The sequence below is a fragment of the Cynocephalus volans genome, chromosome 7 (genome assembly GCF_027409185.1).
Source record: "Cynocephalus volans isolate mCynVol1 chromosome 7, mCynVol1.pri, whole genome shotgun sequence".
NCBI classification, from domain to species: domain Eukaryota; kingdom Metazoa; phylum Chordata; class Mammalia; order Dermoptera; family Cynocephalidae; genus Cynocephalus; species Cynocephalus volans.
Window position 1 is genome coordinate 59,044,336 of NC_084466.1, and position 20,340 is coordinate 59,064,675.

Here is a 20,340-nt window from a genome sequence, read left to right on the forward strand (position 1 = left end):
CGCGGGGCCCGCTGGGACGGCGGAGGACCGAGTCTCCCGGTCCCGTGACCAGCGCTCTCCATCCCCGCCCCTGGCAGCCATGGTTACGGAGGCCTCGGGTATCCGCGTTCACCCTGTCTTCTTCCATCGCGCGCCCAACAGACCCTGCACTTCGACAGAGCCTTCAAGGGTAGTAGCCCAAAACCACTTTTGTAACGTACTGTTATCCTCCCTTAGAAATGGGTAGCGATTGGGGGCGTATGCACGTCTGTTAATAACAGAAGTTACCTCAAGCTGCCTTTTCACTAATTCTCATCATGGCAACCTCAGGCAGCCAAGCCTTTCGTGACCCGTGACGTCATTGGCGGCTGCGTGATCGCTTCCTATAGTAGAGTCCCGGATGGCGCGTCGATTCCCGCGATCGTTGTGCTGGGAATCCTAACGGACTGTTAACTCGCCGGAAGTTGTTCTACCTTTGCAGAGTCTAGGGAAAAAGGAACATTCTGGTTTTCGGGTAGACGCTCCCAGTGCGGTCGATCTGTTCCATTCCCTTAAACCCCACGGCTTAGGCTTTCTTCCAAGCCTAGTCGGCTTCCCAGACCTAGAAGAAAAACCTTTTCCATGCGGAGGCACTGAGAGGAGGAAGGTGGCCAGAAGTTGTCTCAGTGCTGCTTTGGTTTCCCAGTCGGTCAGGCTTTTCCTCCGCCCCCTTCCCCCGCCCTTGGACCCGTGCTGATCAGATACCTCCAGCAAATTCTGCGGGGATCGGGAGGGGGTGGGAATGAACTGCACAGTCTCTACTCAGTGAACAGGTATCTGAACTCGAGTGTCCAAACTCTGCATTAAGCCCTGGAATTCAAAGATGTTAATGCCCTCAAGAAGCTGAAACCAATTCTGTTGTACGTGATAAGATTAAAGAAGGGGCATAGTCATGTGACAGCAAGGAGAGGCACTTAACTAAATATGAGATAGGAGTGGCTTCCTCAGAGATGTCATACCTGAGCTCAGCCTCGAAAGATGAAGGAGAGTTAGTACATAAAGGGAGTGGAAAAGGCAATTCAGACAGAAGAAATAGGATGTGTTCGAAAACATTGAGCTCTAAAATTTGTAGAGCCTCAGTTCAAGTTAGAGAAACAGACGATATGGCTGAAGAGGTAGGTAAGTGCCAGGTCAGAAAGGGCTAGGTGTGGTATGCTAAGAAGCTTGGTGTTACTTTCTTACTGATGCTCACTCATAGGATTTTAACTGAAAAAGGCAGTAACAGTCAAATTTGCATTTTTAGCTATATTGTTCTGTCTCTATTGTAGAGGAATGAATAGTTGATGGGAGATAAACTGCTGTCAAAGAAGTAAATCTGAAATAGGTCATTGATTGTAGGAGTGGAGAGGAGAAAATGAATTACAGAGATGCTTGAGGTAAAACTGCCTGAGCTTGCTGATAAATCGAAAGGGGAACAAGTTTCCAGCGTGGGTAACTCATAAAAGATGATACCACTGGCTGAATTAGGAAATTGAAAAGGATGTCATGACAATCTTGGCAACAAAAAAAAAAAGAAAGAAAGAAAATTGAAAAGGAGATTTATGAAGAAAGGTGGAGAATTTTCATTTGGATATATTCAGTTCAAGGTACTTTTAAGAGTTTCCGGCAGACCATAGAACACATAAGTAAAAAGATCAGGGCCGTAAGATTAGTACTGTCGAAATATTTTGCCCATTTTTAAAAGTGAGTTGTTAGTTCTCTTGTCTGTTTATAGCAGTTTTTTATATAGTCTAGATAGGAGTCGTTTGTCAGATAAATTTATTGCAGGTATCTTCTTTCAGTTGTCTTTTCATTTTCTTGATATTATCTTTGGGGGGGGCAGCTGGCAGGTGCAGGGATCGAACCACACTCTAGCCAACTGAGTAACTGGCCAGCCAATATTATCTTTTGATTAATACAAGTTTTATTTTAATGTAGTCCAATTTATCCATGTTTTCTTTTATGATCGATGCTTTTTGTGTCATATATAAGGCTTTGCCTACTCTAAGGCCATGAAAATATTCTGTTTTCTTCTAGATGCTTTTTAATTTTCACATTTAAGTCTGTGATCTATCACAAATTAATTTTTGTGCATGGTATGAGGTAGAGATCAAGGTTCCTTCTCCGTCCCCCACCCCACCCCCAATATGGATATCCAATCGACCCAGTCCTGTTTATTGAAAATACTGTCATTTCCTCTACTGAATACTTATGGTACTTCTGTTGTAAAGCAGGTGACCATATATGTTCATATGTGGGTCTGTTTCCAGGTTCTCCATTCCATTGGTCTGTTTAACTTTATATAAGTACAACACTGTCTTAACGTAGCTTTATAATAAGTCTTCAAGTCCTTTGTTCTTTATGATTGCCTTGGCTCTACTAAATCCTTTGTATTTCCAAATAAATTTTAGAATTAGCTTGTTGCTTTCAAAAAACCTGCTGGAATTTTTACTTGGCTTTCATTGGATCTATAGATATGTTTGGGGAAAACTGACATCTTAACAATAGAGTCCTTCCATCCCTGAATATCATTTCCCTCCTCCCATTTATTTAAGTGGTCTTTAATTTCTCTTGACAGTCTTTTGTAGATAGTAGTATAGGAATCATACATATCAATCATTAGATTTATTCTTGGGTATTTGGTGTTTTTTATGTAATTTTAAATGGCATTTTCAAATGTTTATATTCTACTGTTTTGTTACAAGCATATACAAACAGTATTGATTTTTACATATTCAGCCATCTTGCTAAGTTCCCTTATCATTTCTAATACTCTGTAGATTCTTTTGAAATTTCTGTGATGACTGTCTTGTCATCCGTGAATAAAAATGGTTTAACTTCTTCTGGTGCAATCTTTAAACCTTTTAATTCTTTTTCTTGGCCTTCTGTTACTGGCTAGGATGTCCACTATAGAGTTGAATAGAAGTAGTGATAATGGACTTCCTTGTCTGGATATACATATGCCAAAAATGAGCTTCAATTATATATCTTGCACCTTCTATAAAAATTTACTCAAGATGAATTATGGACCTAAATGTAAAACTTAAAATTATAAAACTTCTAGAAGAAATAAATTCATTGTGACCTTGGTTAGGCAAAGATTTCTTAGATACAACACCAAAAGAATGATTCATAAATGAAGAAATTTATAAGTTAGACGTCACCAAAATTTAAAAGTTTCTTTACTTTGAAAATATTTGCAAATCATATATATGATGAAGAGCTTGTATCTAGAATATATGAAGAGCTCTCAAAACCCAGCAATCATTAGGGAAATGTAAATTAAAACCATGATATACACTACACATCCATTAAAATGGCTAAAATGAAAAGACTGACCATGTTCACATGGATGTAGAGCAATTGGAAGGCTCATATATTGCTGGTGGGAATGTAAAAAGGTACAACTGTCATATGACTCAGTCAGACCACTGCTACATAGTTACCACCCAAGAGATATGAAGATACATGTCCATACAATTATTTGCACAGGAACGTTCATAGCTTTAATGGTAATAATCAAATACTGGAAACAACCCAAATATCCATCAACAGGTGAATGGTTAAACATACAGAAGTACAGCCATACAATGGAGTACTACTCAGCAATAAAAGGAACAAAGTATTGATACACACTACAACATGGGTGAATCTCAAAATAATTATGTTATTTGAAAGAAACCAGACACAAAAATAGTACATACTGTATGATTCCATTTATATAAAATCTTAGAAAAATTTTAAACTAATCTATAGTGACAGAAAGCAGATCAGTAATTTACTAGGGGATGGGGTGGGTGGAAAGCAGGGAGGAATGGCAAGAAGAATGGGAGTGGTTACAAAGGAGCACAAGAAAACATGTTGGGGTGATGGGTATGTTCACTGTCGATTATGATGATTTTATGAGTATACATAAAACTTCCAACTGTGCACTTTAAATATGTGCAGATTATTGTATGTTATTTATAGCTCTATAAAGCTATTTTTTTAAACAAGTTTGGAGCTGTAGATAAGTATTGATAATCAGCATACAGATGGTGGTTAGCAACATGGGAACATGAGCATGAAAGCAGTCAAGGAGAACATGTAGTTTATTCATGTATTTAATACATATTGATTGGTTAGAGTGTCACCTTGTAATGCCAAGGTCAAGGGTTCAGATCCCCATACCAGCCAACTGCCAAATAAATAAGTAAGAAATAAATATTGAGTACATACTATGTATAGATATTACACCAGGCACTAGGGATACTAAAATGACTGCATCCTTGGTGCTTTCTAATCTAGTGTTGGAATCATACAGATCAATAAGCAATTGTTATAGTGTCATATATGCCCAAATGGGAGAGATTAAAGGGTTCTGTGACAGTAGGGAGGAGATTTTTAGAGCTCAGAAAAAGCTCTCAGAGGACGTAATGTCTAAGCTGAGGCCTGAGGTCACACATATTGGTTCAGATAAACTCTTTGATAATAAAGATGTTGGTCTTTATTACAGGCTACTCAGAATTTAGCGCCTTCTTATGTTTGGAGAATACCCTAAGTTTTAGTTACCACTGAGCCAACCTCCCTCTGTAGAAGCTGAACTTGCTTTCTCAACTTTTCTTGGAGTGAAAGGCATTGGCACTTGACCTAGGCTCTGCCAATCAATCTAGTTGACAACAACAAATCAAGAAAGGACCATGGTGAGTTCTCTCTAGATCACAGGAGCACTTGTGTCAAGATCAAATTCCTTAAGCAGTAGACAGTGGTACAAAGTATAGTGTTTTAGGGCTTGGCAACAGTGGCTACAATTTTCTTACTGGACCAGTTGTGCAGTATAGTTTTGGGATGTATTCCTGGTTTTGTGGCTGATTGATGCTGATTCTCTAGTCCTTTTGTCCATTCTGTGAGCAGCACAATATTCTTCTAATAAAATTTCTCTATGCTGAAAACCAGAATCCATCTCTGTTGCTTATGACTAAAAACTCAAACTGACAGACAATTTGACACTTGGAAGTGGAATGCTACAAAGCAGACCCTAGTATGTACAACTGACTAGGTGGAGGAGGCAGGATGGAAGGCACTGAGGACACAACTACTCTAGGCTGGGAAAATGGTGAACAATACAATTAAGAAATGTATTCTAAAGATGAGCAAGGCCGACCCTGTGGCTCACTCAGGAATGTGTGCCACTGGGAGCGCAGTGGCTCTCCCGCCACAGGTTCGGATCCTATATAGGGATGGCCGGTTCGCTCACTGGCTGAGCGCGGTGCGGGCGACACCAAGCCAAGGGTTGCGATCCCCTTACAGGTCACAAAAAAATTTTTGTAAATAAATAAATAAAGATGAGCAGACTTTGAAAGAGTATTCTTTCTAGTGTTCCTATCAGATGTGGCTGTAGAGGACAAGTCCCGGGAGCCACAACTGACCTGAAAAGATAACATTACACACATTACCCTAGAGATCCTAGACCTGAAGTTGGATAGAGTAACTGGATGAGACTTTGGCTGATCTATTTAGGAAAGAAATACATGTTTCATGTAGGAATGAGCATTTTTGAAAGTGTGTGTATAGGAAGAATATGTCTGAGTGATAGTAAGTTATATCATTCCTCCCCTTTCCTTGCTATAGAGCCTCAATTTTGTTCCCCCAACACATGACTAAGTCATTTGTGGTAATCCTATTTCGTCAGCCAACAATTGGTTTAGGAAGGGGTATATGACCATGATAAACCAGAAATCTGCTCTGAGGTCAGCTAAATTCCTAATAACCTTGGGGAATCTAGAATGGGGTGACATCCACACGTTATGGAACAGTTACCACAATACTATTTTAACCTAAAACCAGACTTTAAAATGCCTGTAGTTGTATTAACTTAGGAACGCTGAAAATATATCTTGTGACCCTTACTCATCTGTACCTAGGATGCAACTGAGAACCAATCATTAGCCTATATGGTGCTATGTAGCCAACAGAAAAAGTAACGTGCTGATTAAGGGCTGTCTTTCACTTCCCCTTTGTTTTCCCTGTCTCTGTAATTATAAAAATGCTGAAGTTCTGCTGGCCCTTTGGAAAGCACTTCCCACGGCAACTTAGCAGAACTTCCCCAGGCCAAGGTCATACATACTGGCTCAGATAAACTCTTTGGTATGATAAGTACATGTTGAGTCAATGATTTCATGTGCAAAGGCCAAGTACCGACAGCCATGTCCTGTTCAGGAGTTGATTCTGACTAGATTATGTTAGGAGATGCATGGCTAGAGAGAGTCAAGACATAAGATAGGGACAGATCATGCTGATCCTTGTAAACCTTGTTCAGAAGTTTGCATATTCCTTGCAAGATATGGTGGTAGCTTAAACTAGAGTAGAAACATGAAGATGGATAGTGACAAAACACTTTTTAGGATGAAAATTACCTGGACTGTATGATTGATTAGATGCAGATGTCATTTATGACTGAGCCATGGGAGTAGATGAGATTATCAAAGTAGCATATGTAGAGTGGGAAGAGTGCCTAGGATGGAATATTGAGAATTACCAGCACATAAGGCAAAGCTCCCCAACTAATATACCAAGAATGGGTTATAGATGTGCCCAAAATATTGATCCTTTTCATTCCACATGGATGGTAAGAGATACAGGCTGATTACCTGTAACAGTGAGCAGCCTCATTGGTTTAACCCTAAGGGGAAGCCTCTTGAGCGTAGATGTTATATTCTTTCGGCTTTATATGCCAAGTTCAATGACTATGTGAAGCAATACTTGATACCCTGCCTAATAAATGTTGATTGAATGAATAAATCTAGAACAACATTGAGAGAGAAGGTTAAAAGGATAGGTTGGAACTAAATCAGTGATTCTTAAACTTCTAAAGTGTGCATTAAGATTACCTAGTGCTTCCCAAACTTGAATATGTATATGATCTTGATTCAGTAGGTTGGAAGTAGGGTCCAAGGCTCTGTAGTTCTAAAATTTTTCCAGGTGATGCTGATGCTGCTGATCTGGGACTACTCTAAGATGCAAGAACCCCCCCCCCCCCAAAAAAAGTTGCAAGAACCATCCAATACTGGTTAAAAATCCAAATTGTAGAGCTTTCCTTTGAGATACAAATTCAGTAGTATGAGGTGGGACCAAGGAATTTGCATTTTAAGATTAACTTTAACTCTGAAGTAGATAGCCTAGGAACCCAGAATTTGAATGTTAAACTAAAGATTTTGGACTTTACCTATAGGAAGCAAAAAGGCATTGAAGGTTTCTAAACACGAACATAATACAAGGGGTATTTTAGGAAGACCATTCTGTTATTAGGAGCACGATTGTGATACCATATGAAAATTATGTTTGGTCTTTGTTTCTACTTCCTGACATACCTTTTAAAACCCTTGGGATTTTCTGAGTGGTAGGAATGATAACAGCATCTTTTGTTTCAACCTTACCTGTGTTTATGCTAATAAGGTGACTCTTGGTGGGCCCCTAGATATTTTCAGTATGGGAGATGGTTTCCAGAGGAACCAACCATGTGATTACAGAGTTGGAACTTTCAGCCCCATCCCCAAGGAAGGCTGAGGGGCTAGAGACTGAATTTAGTCACCAATGGCCAATGATTTTATCAATCATGCCTATGTAATAAAACCTCCATAAAAACCCCTAAATGATAACGGTTTGGAGAGCTTCCAGTTTGGTGAACATTTTGAGGTGCTGGGAGGGTGGCACACCCAGAGAGGGCATTGGAGCTCTGTGCCCCTCCCCCCATACAGTGCCCTATGCTTTCCATTTGGCCCTTCCTGAGTTATATCCTTTACAACCAATTGGTAAAAATGTAAACCAGTAAAGTGTTTCCCTGAGTCTTGTGAGCCATTCTAGCAAATTATCAAACCTGAAGAGGGAGTTATGGGAATCCCCAATTTATATATAGGCAGTTGGTCAGCGAAGAGCAGGTAAAAACCTGGGACTTGACATTGGTGTCTGAAGGGGAGCCAGTCTTGTGGGACTAAACCCTTAACCTGTGGGGTCTTTGCTAACTCCAGGTGATGAGTATCAGAATTGAACTGAATTGTAGGACACCCAGTTGGGGTCAGAACTATTTCTTGGTGTGGAAAAACCCCACACATTTGGTGTCAGAAATATTCTAGGTAAAACAATTCATAATGATAAACTAAGAGTTCACAAGTCATGTGGTGAGCTTCTGTCTATTACAAAATATAAGCTTTGTGAGGGCAGGAACTTTTATGTTTTGTTCACTGATGTATCTCTAGCACCAATAGTGCCTGGCACACAGTAGACACTCAAATATTGGTTAAATGAATGAATTGTGACAGGAACAGCATAAAGACTAAAACTAGGGTGGTGGCAATAGACATAAAAAAGAATATATGGATTAATAAGACATTCTAATGGGAAAAAAATAGTCCCCTTGATAGATGATACATAGTTCAAAACAAAAGATTCACTTGTATTAAGCTTTTGAAGTTTTAAGGTTCTTACTACATGACTGTTAAACTTCTATGTTTGTAATTTCAGTGTTCATGGTAATTATACACTGTTCCAGTAACCTTAAACAAAAACATCTTTAAAAATTCTTATGCTGTACCTTTTAAAGAAAAAAAAAAAAAAGAACTGAAGTAAAATCTAAATGGTGTTACTTATAAATAAAAATAGTGTATCTGGTATCCCCTATGATAAAGATAATTGATATAAAACACTGGAAATCCTTAACTTTAAAAAACCAATACATACTGTATGCTATGTTTTGAATGTTTCTCCCCTCCAAAACTCATGTTGAAATTTAATTGCTATGTAATGGTATTGGGAATTGGGACCTTTAACGGGTGATCAGGTCATTAGGTCTCAGCCCTCATGGGTGTGTTTAATGACTTTATAAAAAGGCTTTCGGGAGTGAGCTCTTTGCCCTTCTACCTTCCACCATGTGAAGATGAAGTCTTCCTCCCTTCTGAAGGATGCAGCGTTCAAGGCACCATCTTGGAATCAGAATTGGCAAACCTGGGCCGGCCCCGTGGCACACTCAGGAGAGTGCGGCGCTTGGGAGCACAGGGGCGCTCCCACCGCGGGGTGCTCCCGCCGCGGGTTCGGATCCTATATAGGAATGGCCGGTGCACTCACTGGCTGAGCGCGGTGAGGGCGACACCACACCAAGGGTTGCGATCCCCTTACCAGTCACAAAAAGACAAAAAAAAAAAAAAAGAATTGCCAAATTGCTGGCACCTTGATCTTGGGTTTCCCAGCCTCCAGAACTGTCAGCAAATTAATTTGTTCTTTATAAATTACCCAGTCTCAGGCATTCTGTTATAGCTGCACAAATGAACTAAGATACTGTATATTTATTAGTAAAAAACTACAATACTAACTTATCTAGTTAAAAAGGTTTTGTTGAACTGGATTATGATATACTAATATATTATACGGCCTGTAAAAATCTTATTTTTTAAGAATATTAATAGATATGAGAAAATAAGTGAAAATTACTGCTGGGTACAGGGGACTGGATTATAGAGAGAAAAATATAAGAAAATAAAATTTTCTATGTTCCAAGTTTAACAATTAACTGACCCAATTTCTAATTAGAAAACTTGTCTTTTGGAGTGTGTTTAATATTATGGCTGAGAGTATTTTATTGTTTTCTAATTTTTGGAGCTTGACAATACATTGCTTGATATCTAGAAACCGCCATTTGGCATGGTAGAAAGGAAAAGTGATACAATGACATCCTGCAATTCTGACTAATGGAGTTTGTTATATAAACATATAAATAAATACTAGTACCATTCTCTGTACCCTTGTTCTTTAAGAAATATTTGCCTGAAAACAGAAACTGAGAATTTTTACATGATTTATTTAATAATAAACCAATTAAAGATACAAAAATGTTTAGAGGATTCAAAAATTTAAATTTTTAAAATACAAATTCACTCTGTAATATGAAAACATATAACATTAGAACTCTAACATAATGATTTTTCATCTACAAAAATTTCTGTTATACTAAATATACTAAAAAATTTGCAGAAAACAATTTTTCTTGTGATGCTAAATGTACATTATTTACAGTTCAAAAAGTAATCTAAAGACTATTTCATTTCAGAAACTTGGATATATATGTATGTTATCTTTGTATGCAGTTCACCCCTCCCCCCATACCCAATAAAAAATTATCCAAAATATAAAGCAATTATGCTTTTATAACAACTGACAAGTCAGCCAGATTAACCCAAGGCTCAAGTTTCTTTCTTGGCCATTAAGAAAGAGCCTTGACTCTCTCAGAATAGCAATGTATCACTTAGCATTCAGTAACATAAGTTTACTAATGGACCACAGTGCATAGTGGTCCACAGAGTTAATGAACAGAGTACTTAGGAAGAGTTTATGGCAGATCTTACTGGTAATAGAAGAATGAATTTTGTGAGGCCACTTATTTTTCTGCAATATTGTAGCTATATTTACATTGGGAAATAAACTGATAATGATTTAATTGACATAACTTTAAAATATATGTGTTAGAATCATAAAATTTAGAAGTAGAAGAGAAATTGGAAATCAATTTCTACTCCAATTTCTAGTCTACTCCAATGCATCCCTTCCTTTTATGAGAAGAACTAAGGCCCAAAAAGATCAAGTGGCTTGCCAAGGTTACACAGCTAGTTAGTGGGAGTGCCACTGCTAGGCTGATGCTTTCATACTATCCTGCTTCTGAAACAGTTCAGAGATATCATGGGCATGTTTAAACTTTTAATGTTATCTTACATATTCATAATTCATTATACAGTGTAGCCAACTAAAGTCAATCTAAGTGACATAATTTTAACAAAGCATAAAATAGGGTTCTTGCATTTGAAAGAGTCAAGACTTAACATATACAAATGGAATGAAAACAGTTCCTATATAAATTTCCTGATGCCTTATATTTAAGTACTGTATTTACAAAAGAATCAGAAAAGCTAATACAATGTAAAATTAGAAAAGAAATTTATAAATGCTTATGATATAGAAACTGGAAAAAAAAACTCAAAAGAATGTCTTCATAGTATAAAATGCATGTTCCTTCACAATTGAATTCTAAAACATTTGGAAAACAAAGAGAAACACTTGGGTTTTCCTCCCTAATCTAACAAAGTCAAAATTAACTCTAAATTATTTTTAACAATTACAAAATTAGGAACCTCTGTAGAATTTACCTTACAATCAATCAGCTAGTTTGCATACAGCTGAAAATGTTCAATTAAAAAATAATCATCCATAAGTGCTCTGGCATGTTAATTAAAAAGAGTTGCGTTCCAGCAGTTCATTTTGTTTCATAGCTACCTGAGAGGTAAATCCATTGGAACTGGATACCACCATCACATAAGGCTGTGGCGGTTGCTCAGTTTTCTCAGTATCTTCTTTCAAATGATCTTCAACCTCCTTTTTCTCTCCTTCCTGTGTAAGAGTTTTTGTTTCTTGAGCTTTGATAACTGAAGTGATTACAGTGCCAGGTGGGTGAGCAACCAGTTGTGAACTTCGAGGAGAAAAGGTCACCATAGGTGTAGTAGCACTGAAGGATGGAGATGAAGCCATACTGACGGTTCCATTGCAAATGGACTGAACATTGCTAGTAAGAACCTGCTGTACGTGAGCAGGGCTAAAGACAATGGAAGGAGGAGAGCCTGGCTTCTGTGACTGTAGCATGACATTTTCTTTCAGTACTGTCATGGGCTGTGATGATGGAATGGCTTGTAAAATAAACTTCTGAGATCCAGCCCCTGATGATGGATCTGTGCTGGCTATAACCGTTGTGAGTGGCACTGTCTGGAGTGTTACAGTATGCAACTGCTGATTCCCAGGAGACACGACCACTGGAACTTGGGTGGGAGCCTGTATAGTCCTATTGAAATTATAAAATAAAAGTGAGACAATTAGCATATTCTACATCATTTAAAACTTTAACACCTGACAAATCATTTTGACAAAATATGCATTATACATTTCAAATGCTACTTCCCATATTTTCAACACAGCATAACAAATATTGTGCCACATCTTGTATTAAACATAGTACATACACAAAACTCTCAGGCCACTATGATACCACAGTTATGAAAAAAATGGTTTGTACAAAGTGCTACTTTAACACAAATGGGGAACCAATTTTGTTGGGGAAGGAGTGGGATATCAAAATGCTTAGGAAGGAAGTTATGTAGGAGCTGCTTGAAAAAAAATTAGGAATTTAAAAGCAAACTTTTTGTCAGCATCACGCTCAGTCAGTGAGCAAACCGGCCATCCCTATATAGGATCCGAACCCGTGGCCTTGGTGTTATCAGCACCGCACTCTACCAAGTGAGCCATGGGCTGGCCTTAAAAGCAAACTTTTTGATTCACTGTTGTTATTTTAATATTTGAAGGATAATATCAACATGCTCATCCACAGCAATTACCAAACTTCTTCTTATAATTGTTCTCAACTTGTTTTTTAACATGTAAAGAGGAAAAATACTCAATTAACTAAAACAAACAAACCCCCTCAGTTTTAAATGTACATGTGACAGGGTTTTTAGAATTTTAATAGCTCACAGTTCATATCATATTTACATAAAACAAGTCATGACTATAATTACCTTGTAATGGTTCTTAGGCTGGCAAAGAGCAAAAAATAAGGCCAAACTTTGGCAAAAATAAGTAGAAGTGTGTTTTAGTAGTTTCTAGGTTCAAATAATTTTCACAAATGTTAGTGATAAACCTACAACTTAATATAAAATCCTTTAATGTAAAATCTAGCTTCTGTAAAGTTGTTAATCCCATTTATTAAAGAAAAAGGTACACAAATGACATAAGTCAATCAAATTTTAAAACTTCACAGCTGTGAAATTTATAGTTATGGCCATTGTTAATGTAACACAAATGCAGTTGAAAAAACTCAGCATCTGGATTGCAACTGTTTCCTCTGAATGTTATTTTATGAAAGATACTTGATTGCTACTTCAAATGGCTAACAGGTAGATTAGTCCCCATAAGCCAAATATTACTACCAGTAGATTAGTAAAGCTACATTTTAGTGAGTTACAGTTATGTGGACTGTCACATATGTAAGAAATGACATTCTGGAGCTAGGAGGAAAGATAAAATGAAAACCCAGTGCAACTCAAGGGAAGACTGAAGTGAGAAGACACAGAATGACTACAGCCCACTCATTCTTGTAGGATAGATTCCCAGGTTCAGATTGCCACCCAAGTCACCATTATGAGCATCAGTGTACACAGCAGGATATTAACAGCTCTCTTGAAGTACAGAGCTAGAAGAGAACATAAGTTTAGTTATGAAGATTTAATAGGTGGGCAAGGTATGGCTAGGAATAAAAGCCAGATGTGCTAATATTACTGTGCAGGCAAGGTTGAGTTGGGAGGAAACAGAATCACCTTGGGAGCCAGTGAGCTTTTCCAAAATACACTGTGCCTCCCTTCTCCTCCTGCCAGCCTGAATCAGGGAATCTTGCATGGAATATCAGTCTGGGTTTAGTACCTGACCCTACAGCCAGATACCTCTTTTTAAATAAAAAAGCCCCATGGGCTACCCATGCCAAGAGTTTACATACATGTATGTATAGACAAAATAGTTCCTGGCAAATAGCACCAGACTATATCTATAAATATCTGTAGCTTTGCCAACCTATAAATACTATTATCCCCATTTTACATATGAAAAAAATCACACAAAGAGATTGAACAGCTTGCACAAAGTGACGTTAGGTAAGAGGTCAACTGTCTGCAGAGCCTGTGTGCCTAACAATTACAACATACTGCCACCTCTTAAGTCCTGAATAATCTCAGCTAAAGATGAATATTTACTATTACATGCATCCTTAATCTATGGGCAATTACAGCTCTTTAATACACACCTCCCCCCTTCCTCTTTCCTTCTGTAAGGTGTGGCACAAGTAATAATGTACTTGGAAATTTTCCATATCACTAATCAGGGCTACCACTAGGCCTTCAATGCTTCTGTTCAAATGAGAAAAAGATGTCTCCTTTTCCTGAGATACCTGACTGCCATCTGTCAGAAAATATATATACTTATCTACAGTATCTACAATGTAAATATATTGGCTTACTTGAACAAATTCTAAAATAATTTTCACTAATAAAAAATTCAAAGATTAAAGAATAAAATATTACGAAGTCTTTCCCAACCACAGGAATTAAAATTTTTTGTCTTAGTTAATGATTAAGCTGTTGATTGTGTCTGGTTATATTATAGTTTACTGTTATTTATTTTTTATGCAGCTGGCCAGTACAGGGGTTAACTGCTTTTTAAAAATCTTCTAAGGGCCGGCCCGTGGCTCACTCGGGAGAGTGCGGTGCTGATAACACCAAGGCCCCGGGTTCGGATCCCATATACGGATGGCTGGTTCGCTCACTGGCTGAGCGTGGTGCTGACAACACCAAGTCAAGTGTTAAGATCCCCCCCCCCAAAAAAAAATAAAATAAAAATAAATAAATAAATAAAAATAAAAATCTCCTAAGCTGCTTATAACCAACCAGTACAATATTGGTAATTTATAATTCAGCAAAATTTCTGAGGCTAAGGAAGATATACAACGTAACATTTAGCTTTTGTTCAAGATGTACCAAAGTGTCAGAAAGTATCATTTAATTATCATAACTACCTCTCAGGTTGAGTATTATCATCCTTATTTTACAAATGAGAAAACAGAATAGTTACTCTGATGTAATTTCACATCTAATAATTGGCAAGGGTGGAGGACTGGAAAGTTATGTCTGCATTCTTCCTGCTCCATGACATGGTTTTTAAGGTAACCTATACATTATATATTTTTAGAGGATAATTTATTTAAAAGACCCTAAGACAAACTACTACTGCTTGAATAAATATTATAGAGAAAGAAGTTATGTTAGGTAAATGGACTTCCAAGTTTACCAAGCAACAATTTTCAGACAATTTTTTACCAGATTTATTTTTGTTGTTGTTTGACTAACATGAAGCCAAAGTCAAACTGAAATCTGTAAGAGCTGAGCACATATACCATAAATCAATAAAAAAATTTAAGTGATTCAAAATAGATACATGTAATTACGTGAGATGAAAAGAAATGACCAAAGGAAAAAAATTGAGATGTTGCTCCCTCACTGTAAATAACTGATAATTCATAGACTTATGTAAATTACTAGGCAGTGTGGCAAGTCATTAGGCTCACTGCTTTCGGCTTGCATCAAAACAATACTTCCATCACTTACTAGATGTGACCAAGCTCCTTGTCCTCTCCTTGCTTCAGTTTCCTTGTCTGTAAAATGGGGATAATGCTACTTACACCTCACTGAGCTGAGGATTCTATAAATCACCATACATAAAGTGTATGAAATACGAAGATGGCTGGTCCCTGACTTAACAATTTTGACTTCACGATGAGTTTATCTAACCCCATTGTAAGTTGAGGAGCATCTGTAAAGAGTGCTCTATAAGTGTCAGCTCTTGTTGTGACATTAATGTAATAATTTGTCTAATTTTAAGTCATATGTATTCCCCTTCTCTCAACCACAGGAAAAAAATCTTTAAAAGGTCTCTGGTTTTATTAATAAGTAGTTATAAAATCAAGAAAGATATAGCCAAACTACTGTTAATTTTCTTATGGGTGATAGTGTGGTTATTTAGGATAATGTCTTATTTCTAAAAGTTATAAATTGAAATATTCAGGGGTTAAATGTCATAATGATGTCGACTTACTTGACAAATAGTCAAACAGAAAAAAGGATATAAAGTAAATACACAGAGAAAACAAATAAGGAGATATGCTATCAATTTGTGAATCTAGGTGGCCGGTAAATAAGTGTTCATTATACTATTCCAACTTTCCCATATTTTGAAATTTTTTCATAATAAAAAGTTGATTAATCATAAAAATGTAAATACAAAAAAATCACTAAACCAGAAATTAATTATTTTTATAAAAAGCTACTCTAAAATACGTTAAAATTTCAGAGTGCTATGTACAATTGGCTTGAAACTTATTTTCTTTCTATTTAATGGAAAGGAACATGATAATAGCAAAATCTAAGTAAAAATATTCAGCAGTTGTAAGTATTCAGACACTGTTCCTATTCATTAAGTTTTGCTTTCCACATCTAGTAGTTTCAGGTAAAAAAAAAAAAAAAAAAAATGCATTGTATTAAAGGCTTACCTGCTTATAAATAAGTAGAATTTGGGGGAGGAAATAAAAGGTATAACCATATGAGAGAAAAGCTTTTTAAAAAGACGAATGATTAAGAACATGTGTGTATACATACATACATATAAATACAGGAATGATTTGCTACAATAAGAATGTATGTTTTAAAAGTTTGAAAAAGTTAAATTTTGTATTTCTTCATTCTGTAAGTAGTTCACTTAGAGAACTCATTACCCTAAGAGAAGATAAAGAATATATATACTACCTAAAAATAAATTAAATTCTATAAATATGAATGAATGTATGTTATGTCAGATACTATGTTAGGTGCTAGGAAATTGACAATGAGTAAAGTATGGCTCCTACAGATTTAAATATACAGGAAGAGACAGATATTAACATCAACTGAAACACCAGGTTGATGGAACAGACTGAGGCAAGCAGTCAGCTTTACCTGGAAAGCAAGGAAGGAATTATGAAAAGAGGATGCGAGCTGGCAGCTCAGGCTACAGATATGGGACTGCACCCTATGTGTGAGTGGATCTAACAAAAGCTGCAAGAAGACAGTATAACAAAGGTACTTTAGAAAAATGACTTGTAGATTGGCCGGTTAGCTCAGTTGGTTAGAGTGCAGCCTTACAACACCAATTTCATGGGTTTGGATCCCTATACTGGCTAGCTGCCAAAAAAAGAAAAAAAATAGAAAAGAAAGATGACTTTTACTTTGAGGTTAGTCTGAAGAGAAAATATATTGGAAGCAGGAAGCAGGGAGAGAGCCCATGGAACCCTCAGGGACCCTGGAAATAAAGATTCCAGTTTGAAAACCACCAAGAGGAAATGTAGCTCTGAACTTCCCTGGCAAGTCTTACAATGTTCTACTATGTGGCACTGGGTATTATTCAGAAATTGGCATTCAGTGTAATATAGTATTCAATACAATATCCACAATTTAATATCTTTAAAAGCGAGAGATGTTTTTTGTTTGCTTATTTTTCTTGTTTGTTTTTTATTCTCATGGTCTAAAAAGGAAATTTTGAATTCAGATGCTAAAAATTCTACTGAATCACTTCAAGGGGGTCCCAGTGACAAGCTGTGGCCATCATATGTCTCCTATCAACACAAATTCACACAGTGGTTAAGATGACAAACAGCCTAGAAGCCAATGAGAAGAACCACACACTTCCAACCGGGTCCTTAGTCAACACAAGTAACCAATAGGAAATAGAGGAACATAAAACATTCAAAGGCAAATAGAAAGAGTAGAAGCTAAATAAGTACTCCTTTAATAACAGTTTAAGACTTACCATTCCTGTCCAATTAAAATGGAAAAAAGTGATCTCTGTACTCTTCTTCTTACCAATCAACTGAAGACTTAAGAGAATTAGATTTTCACAATGTCAAAAATTTAAATTGACTATACAAGGAAGACTGAATTATCCAAGTCTGTCTAGGTAATGTTAACTTACTTCAGGATCAACTGAACAAAAACCTCAGCATTTACATTCTGGAATATATAAATACAGGACTGAAGTCTACTAATGAATATAATCAAAGAACCATTTTTATTAGCTTTGGAAAAGCTATGTCTTATTATAATTCATGTTCTGGAAATTCATGACAGTATAAACAGAAAAATAGAACACTACAAATATGCATCTAATTTTCTGTCTTCACCCCTTATCCCCATTCTAAATTGGCTGAGACCAGCCAGTCCCAAATTTCTGCAGAAGACCAGTCTAAAGCAGATAGGATTCTCTTGTCAATTTGTTGTTTAGCATCTTTCCTGGGTTGGTGAGGCAAATCTGATTTGATTAAACCAAAAAATTACTTTTCCAACTTCTGTCACTCTAAAACCCTGAAAAAGAGAACCTTAGATTTTTGGCCTTCCCACTTGTTTGAATTTTAGAGAACTGTTTCAAGATAGTATCTTCCTAAAGAGTAACATTTATTTTGTGGAACCTACTGCATTCTGAAAGGTCACAATATGTTGATTAATGTTGAATTTTTGCAGCTTCTGACCTGGTTTGAAAAAAGGTCTGAAACTATTTTCTGGATTTTCTTACATTAGGATCACTCCTTATATGGATCAATCCAGTTATACAAAGGTATAGTAGACTAAAGTGATAGAATAATGTCAAAGTTTAAAAATAAGGAATCATTGATATAATCAGAGGACTGATATATGTATTGCTCCTGAAACAATCTGTTGACCAAGAGTTCTAGCTTGAAGTCTATATATTTTTATTTTCTCTTCTGAATCTTGACCCTCAACAAAAAATGGCTCTGGTCAGAAACATTATGTAGTGATGTACATCGGTAACTGTAGTTTTCTCACCTAATACTCTGAACAGAAGAACTTAATGTGTCATCCTGCATACTACTGGTTATAGTTGCTTCTTCTGGGACAGCTTGTACTGGCTGTACTACATGAACAGTCCGGAAGAGCTGGGTAGGATATGGAGACTGTGGGGGCTGCATTGTCCTCAAAACTTCTGATGGCTGTGTAACTTCCACAGGATCTTTGGGTTTTGTAGCTTTAGAATTCCCTGGTTTTAGAACTGTAGTGGTTGCTCCTCTTATCCCTGGACTTGATACTCTCGATCGGCTTGCTTGATTCCTACTTGAAGTGGTTGTTGAAGATAATGATGGATCCGAAGATTCTATGCTGGAACCTGGATCCTCATCATCTATATAGATAAGATCTTTTGGCATATCTTTAAACTGATAGACCAAGCGCTGACCTTCCACTTTTGCCAGAATACCTCTTTGGTAATAGTACCTATCCAAAGCAAACAATTTCATCAATATTTTATTCAATCAAATTAGAATAATATTCAAGAAAATCAAATTTTCCTAATCATGAACAAAACTTTAAAATTGGAATCAAACAAGTGAAAAAATAATTTCTAAATGAAAGACACTTATTTTATATAAGATACACTTACATTTATGCACAGATAAAGAAAAGTCCTTATTACCAACTAAATCTAAAACCAATTCTGATTAGGAAACTGTTGAAAAAGTAGGTGGATTATTCTGGCCCTTCACTTTTCTCCTTTCTCTCCCCTTCTGCTAACTTACTGGGATAATCAAACCTACTACAAACCTCAGGAAATTGTTTCCCATCCATAGCTTCCTGTAACAGCCCTACCCGTTTAAGTTTGATTCAGTAAATCTGAGTCAGTTTTGTGTATAAAATTTAATGAAGTACAGTAGAAGTGATCAAAATTTGTCATTGACTTTAATAAAATCAAGAACCTAAAAGTACAACTAAATAGTTCTAGTAACTAAATAGTTCTAGTTTAAGATTACCAAATTATATATACTCTAAAAATTACATTCCCATTTCTAATTTTTCTTAAATACATGCATATCTTGAATAATAAATGACATGATCCCAGAAAAACTAAAAATGAAGTTAAGAAGAAAATGGTACTCTAGTTCAAAATTTTGACAATGTCTCCTGTTATTCGTGAAGCATTAATTTATTCCACCATAACATATCATACTTGTGATTCATATTTAAACATGCACCCTTTTATTAAGTACTTGCATTACCATTAGAGTATTTGTACTTTGTGCTGAACTTAAGTTTAATGGCTCAAAACATAGGAGCCCTATGGTCAATTTACCATTCCTGAGGATACACATTTTATCTGTCTGCTTGAAAATTTTTTTTGGAAGGAAACATTTCCCTGCATTGGAATAAGATTTCAACTTAAATGCATACTGATTTCTGTAAGTATTGTGGTTTTGACACTTCTATAAATAAAATTCACCACTTCTTTAATCCTTTAATTTTTTAGTATTGAGGAAATATCCTTAACACAAAACTACAAAACTTCACATACCTGAGTGCTCTTCCCATGGTCTCATAATTCATATCAGGTTTGTTTTTGTGCTTTCCCCACAACCTGGATACTGCTTTAGAATCTACCAATTTAAAAATGCCTTTTTCTCTCTGGGTCCATTTGATATATTTAGGACAGGTAGCTTTATCCTGGAGCAGTGCCAGTAAAAACTCCCAAAGATAAATTGTGTTTCCTGAAACAATAACAATTTTCTTAAATGACCAAAATGTCATTTATAAGAGCACAATAAAACACAAATAAAAGTCTTCTAAGTTCCACCTACATTTATACAGAAATATTATAAAATTCAGTATTGGTGATATAATGATCATAATTTTTAGGGTC

At 36.4% G+C, this 20,340-nt stretch overlaps 1 protein-coding gene across 2 annotated transcripts in view; it reads right to left on the minus strand.

Moving 5' to 3' along the window:
* Positions 1 to 10,979: 10,979 nt before the first annotated feature.
* Positions 10,980 to 20,340, minus strand: part of ELF1 (E74 like ETS transcription factor 1) — a 113,163-nt gene continuing 103,802 nt past the window's right edge. For both annotated transcript variants that reach the window (XM_063101637.1, XM_063101636.1), the window contains exons 7-9: positions 19,996 to 20,188; positions 18,480 to 18,923; positions 10,980 to 11,851 (exon numbers count right to left, since the gene is read on the minus strand). In XM_063101637.1, the coding sequence (XP_062957707.1) occupies positions 11,248 to 11,851; positions 18,480 to 18,923; positions 19,996 to 20,188 (1,241 nt within the window). In that variant the 3' untranslated portion in view covers positions 10,980 to 11,247. The remainder of the gene's footprint in view (positions 11,852 to 18,479; positions 18,924 to 19,995; positions 20,189 to 20,340) is intronic.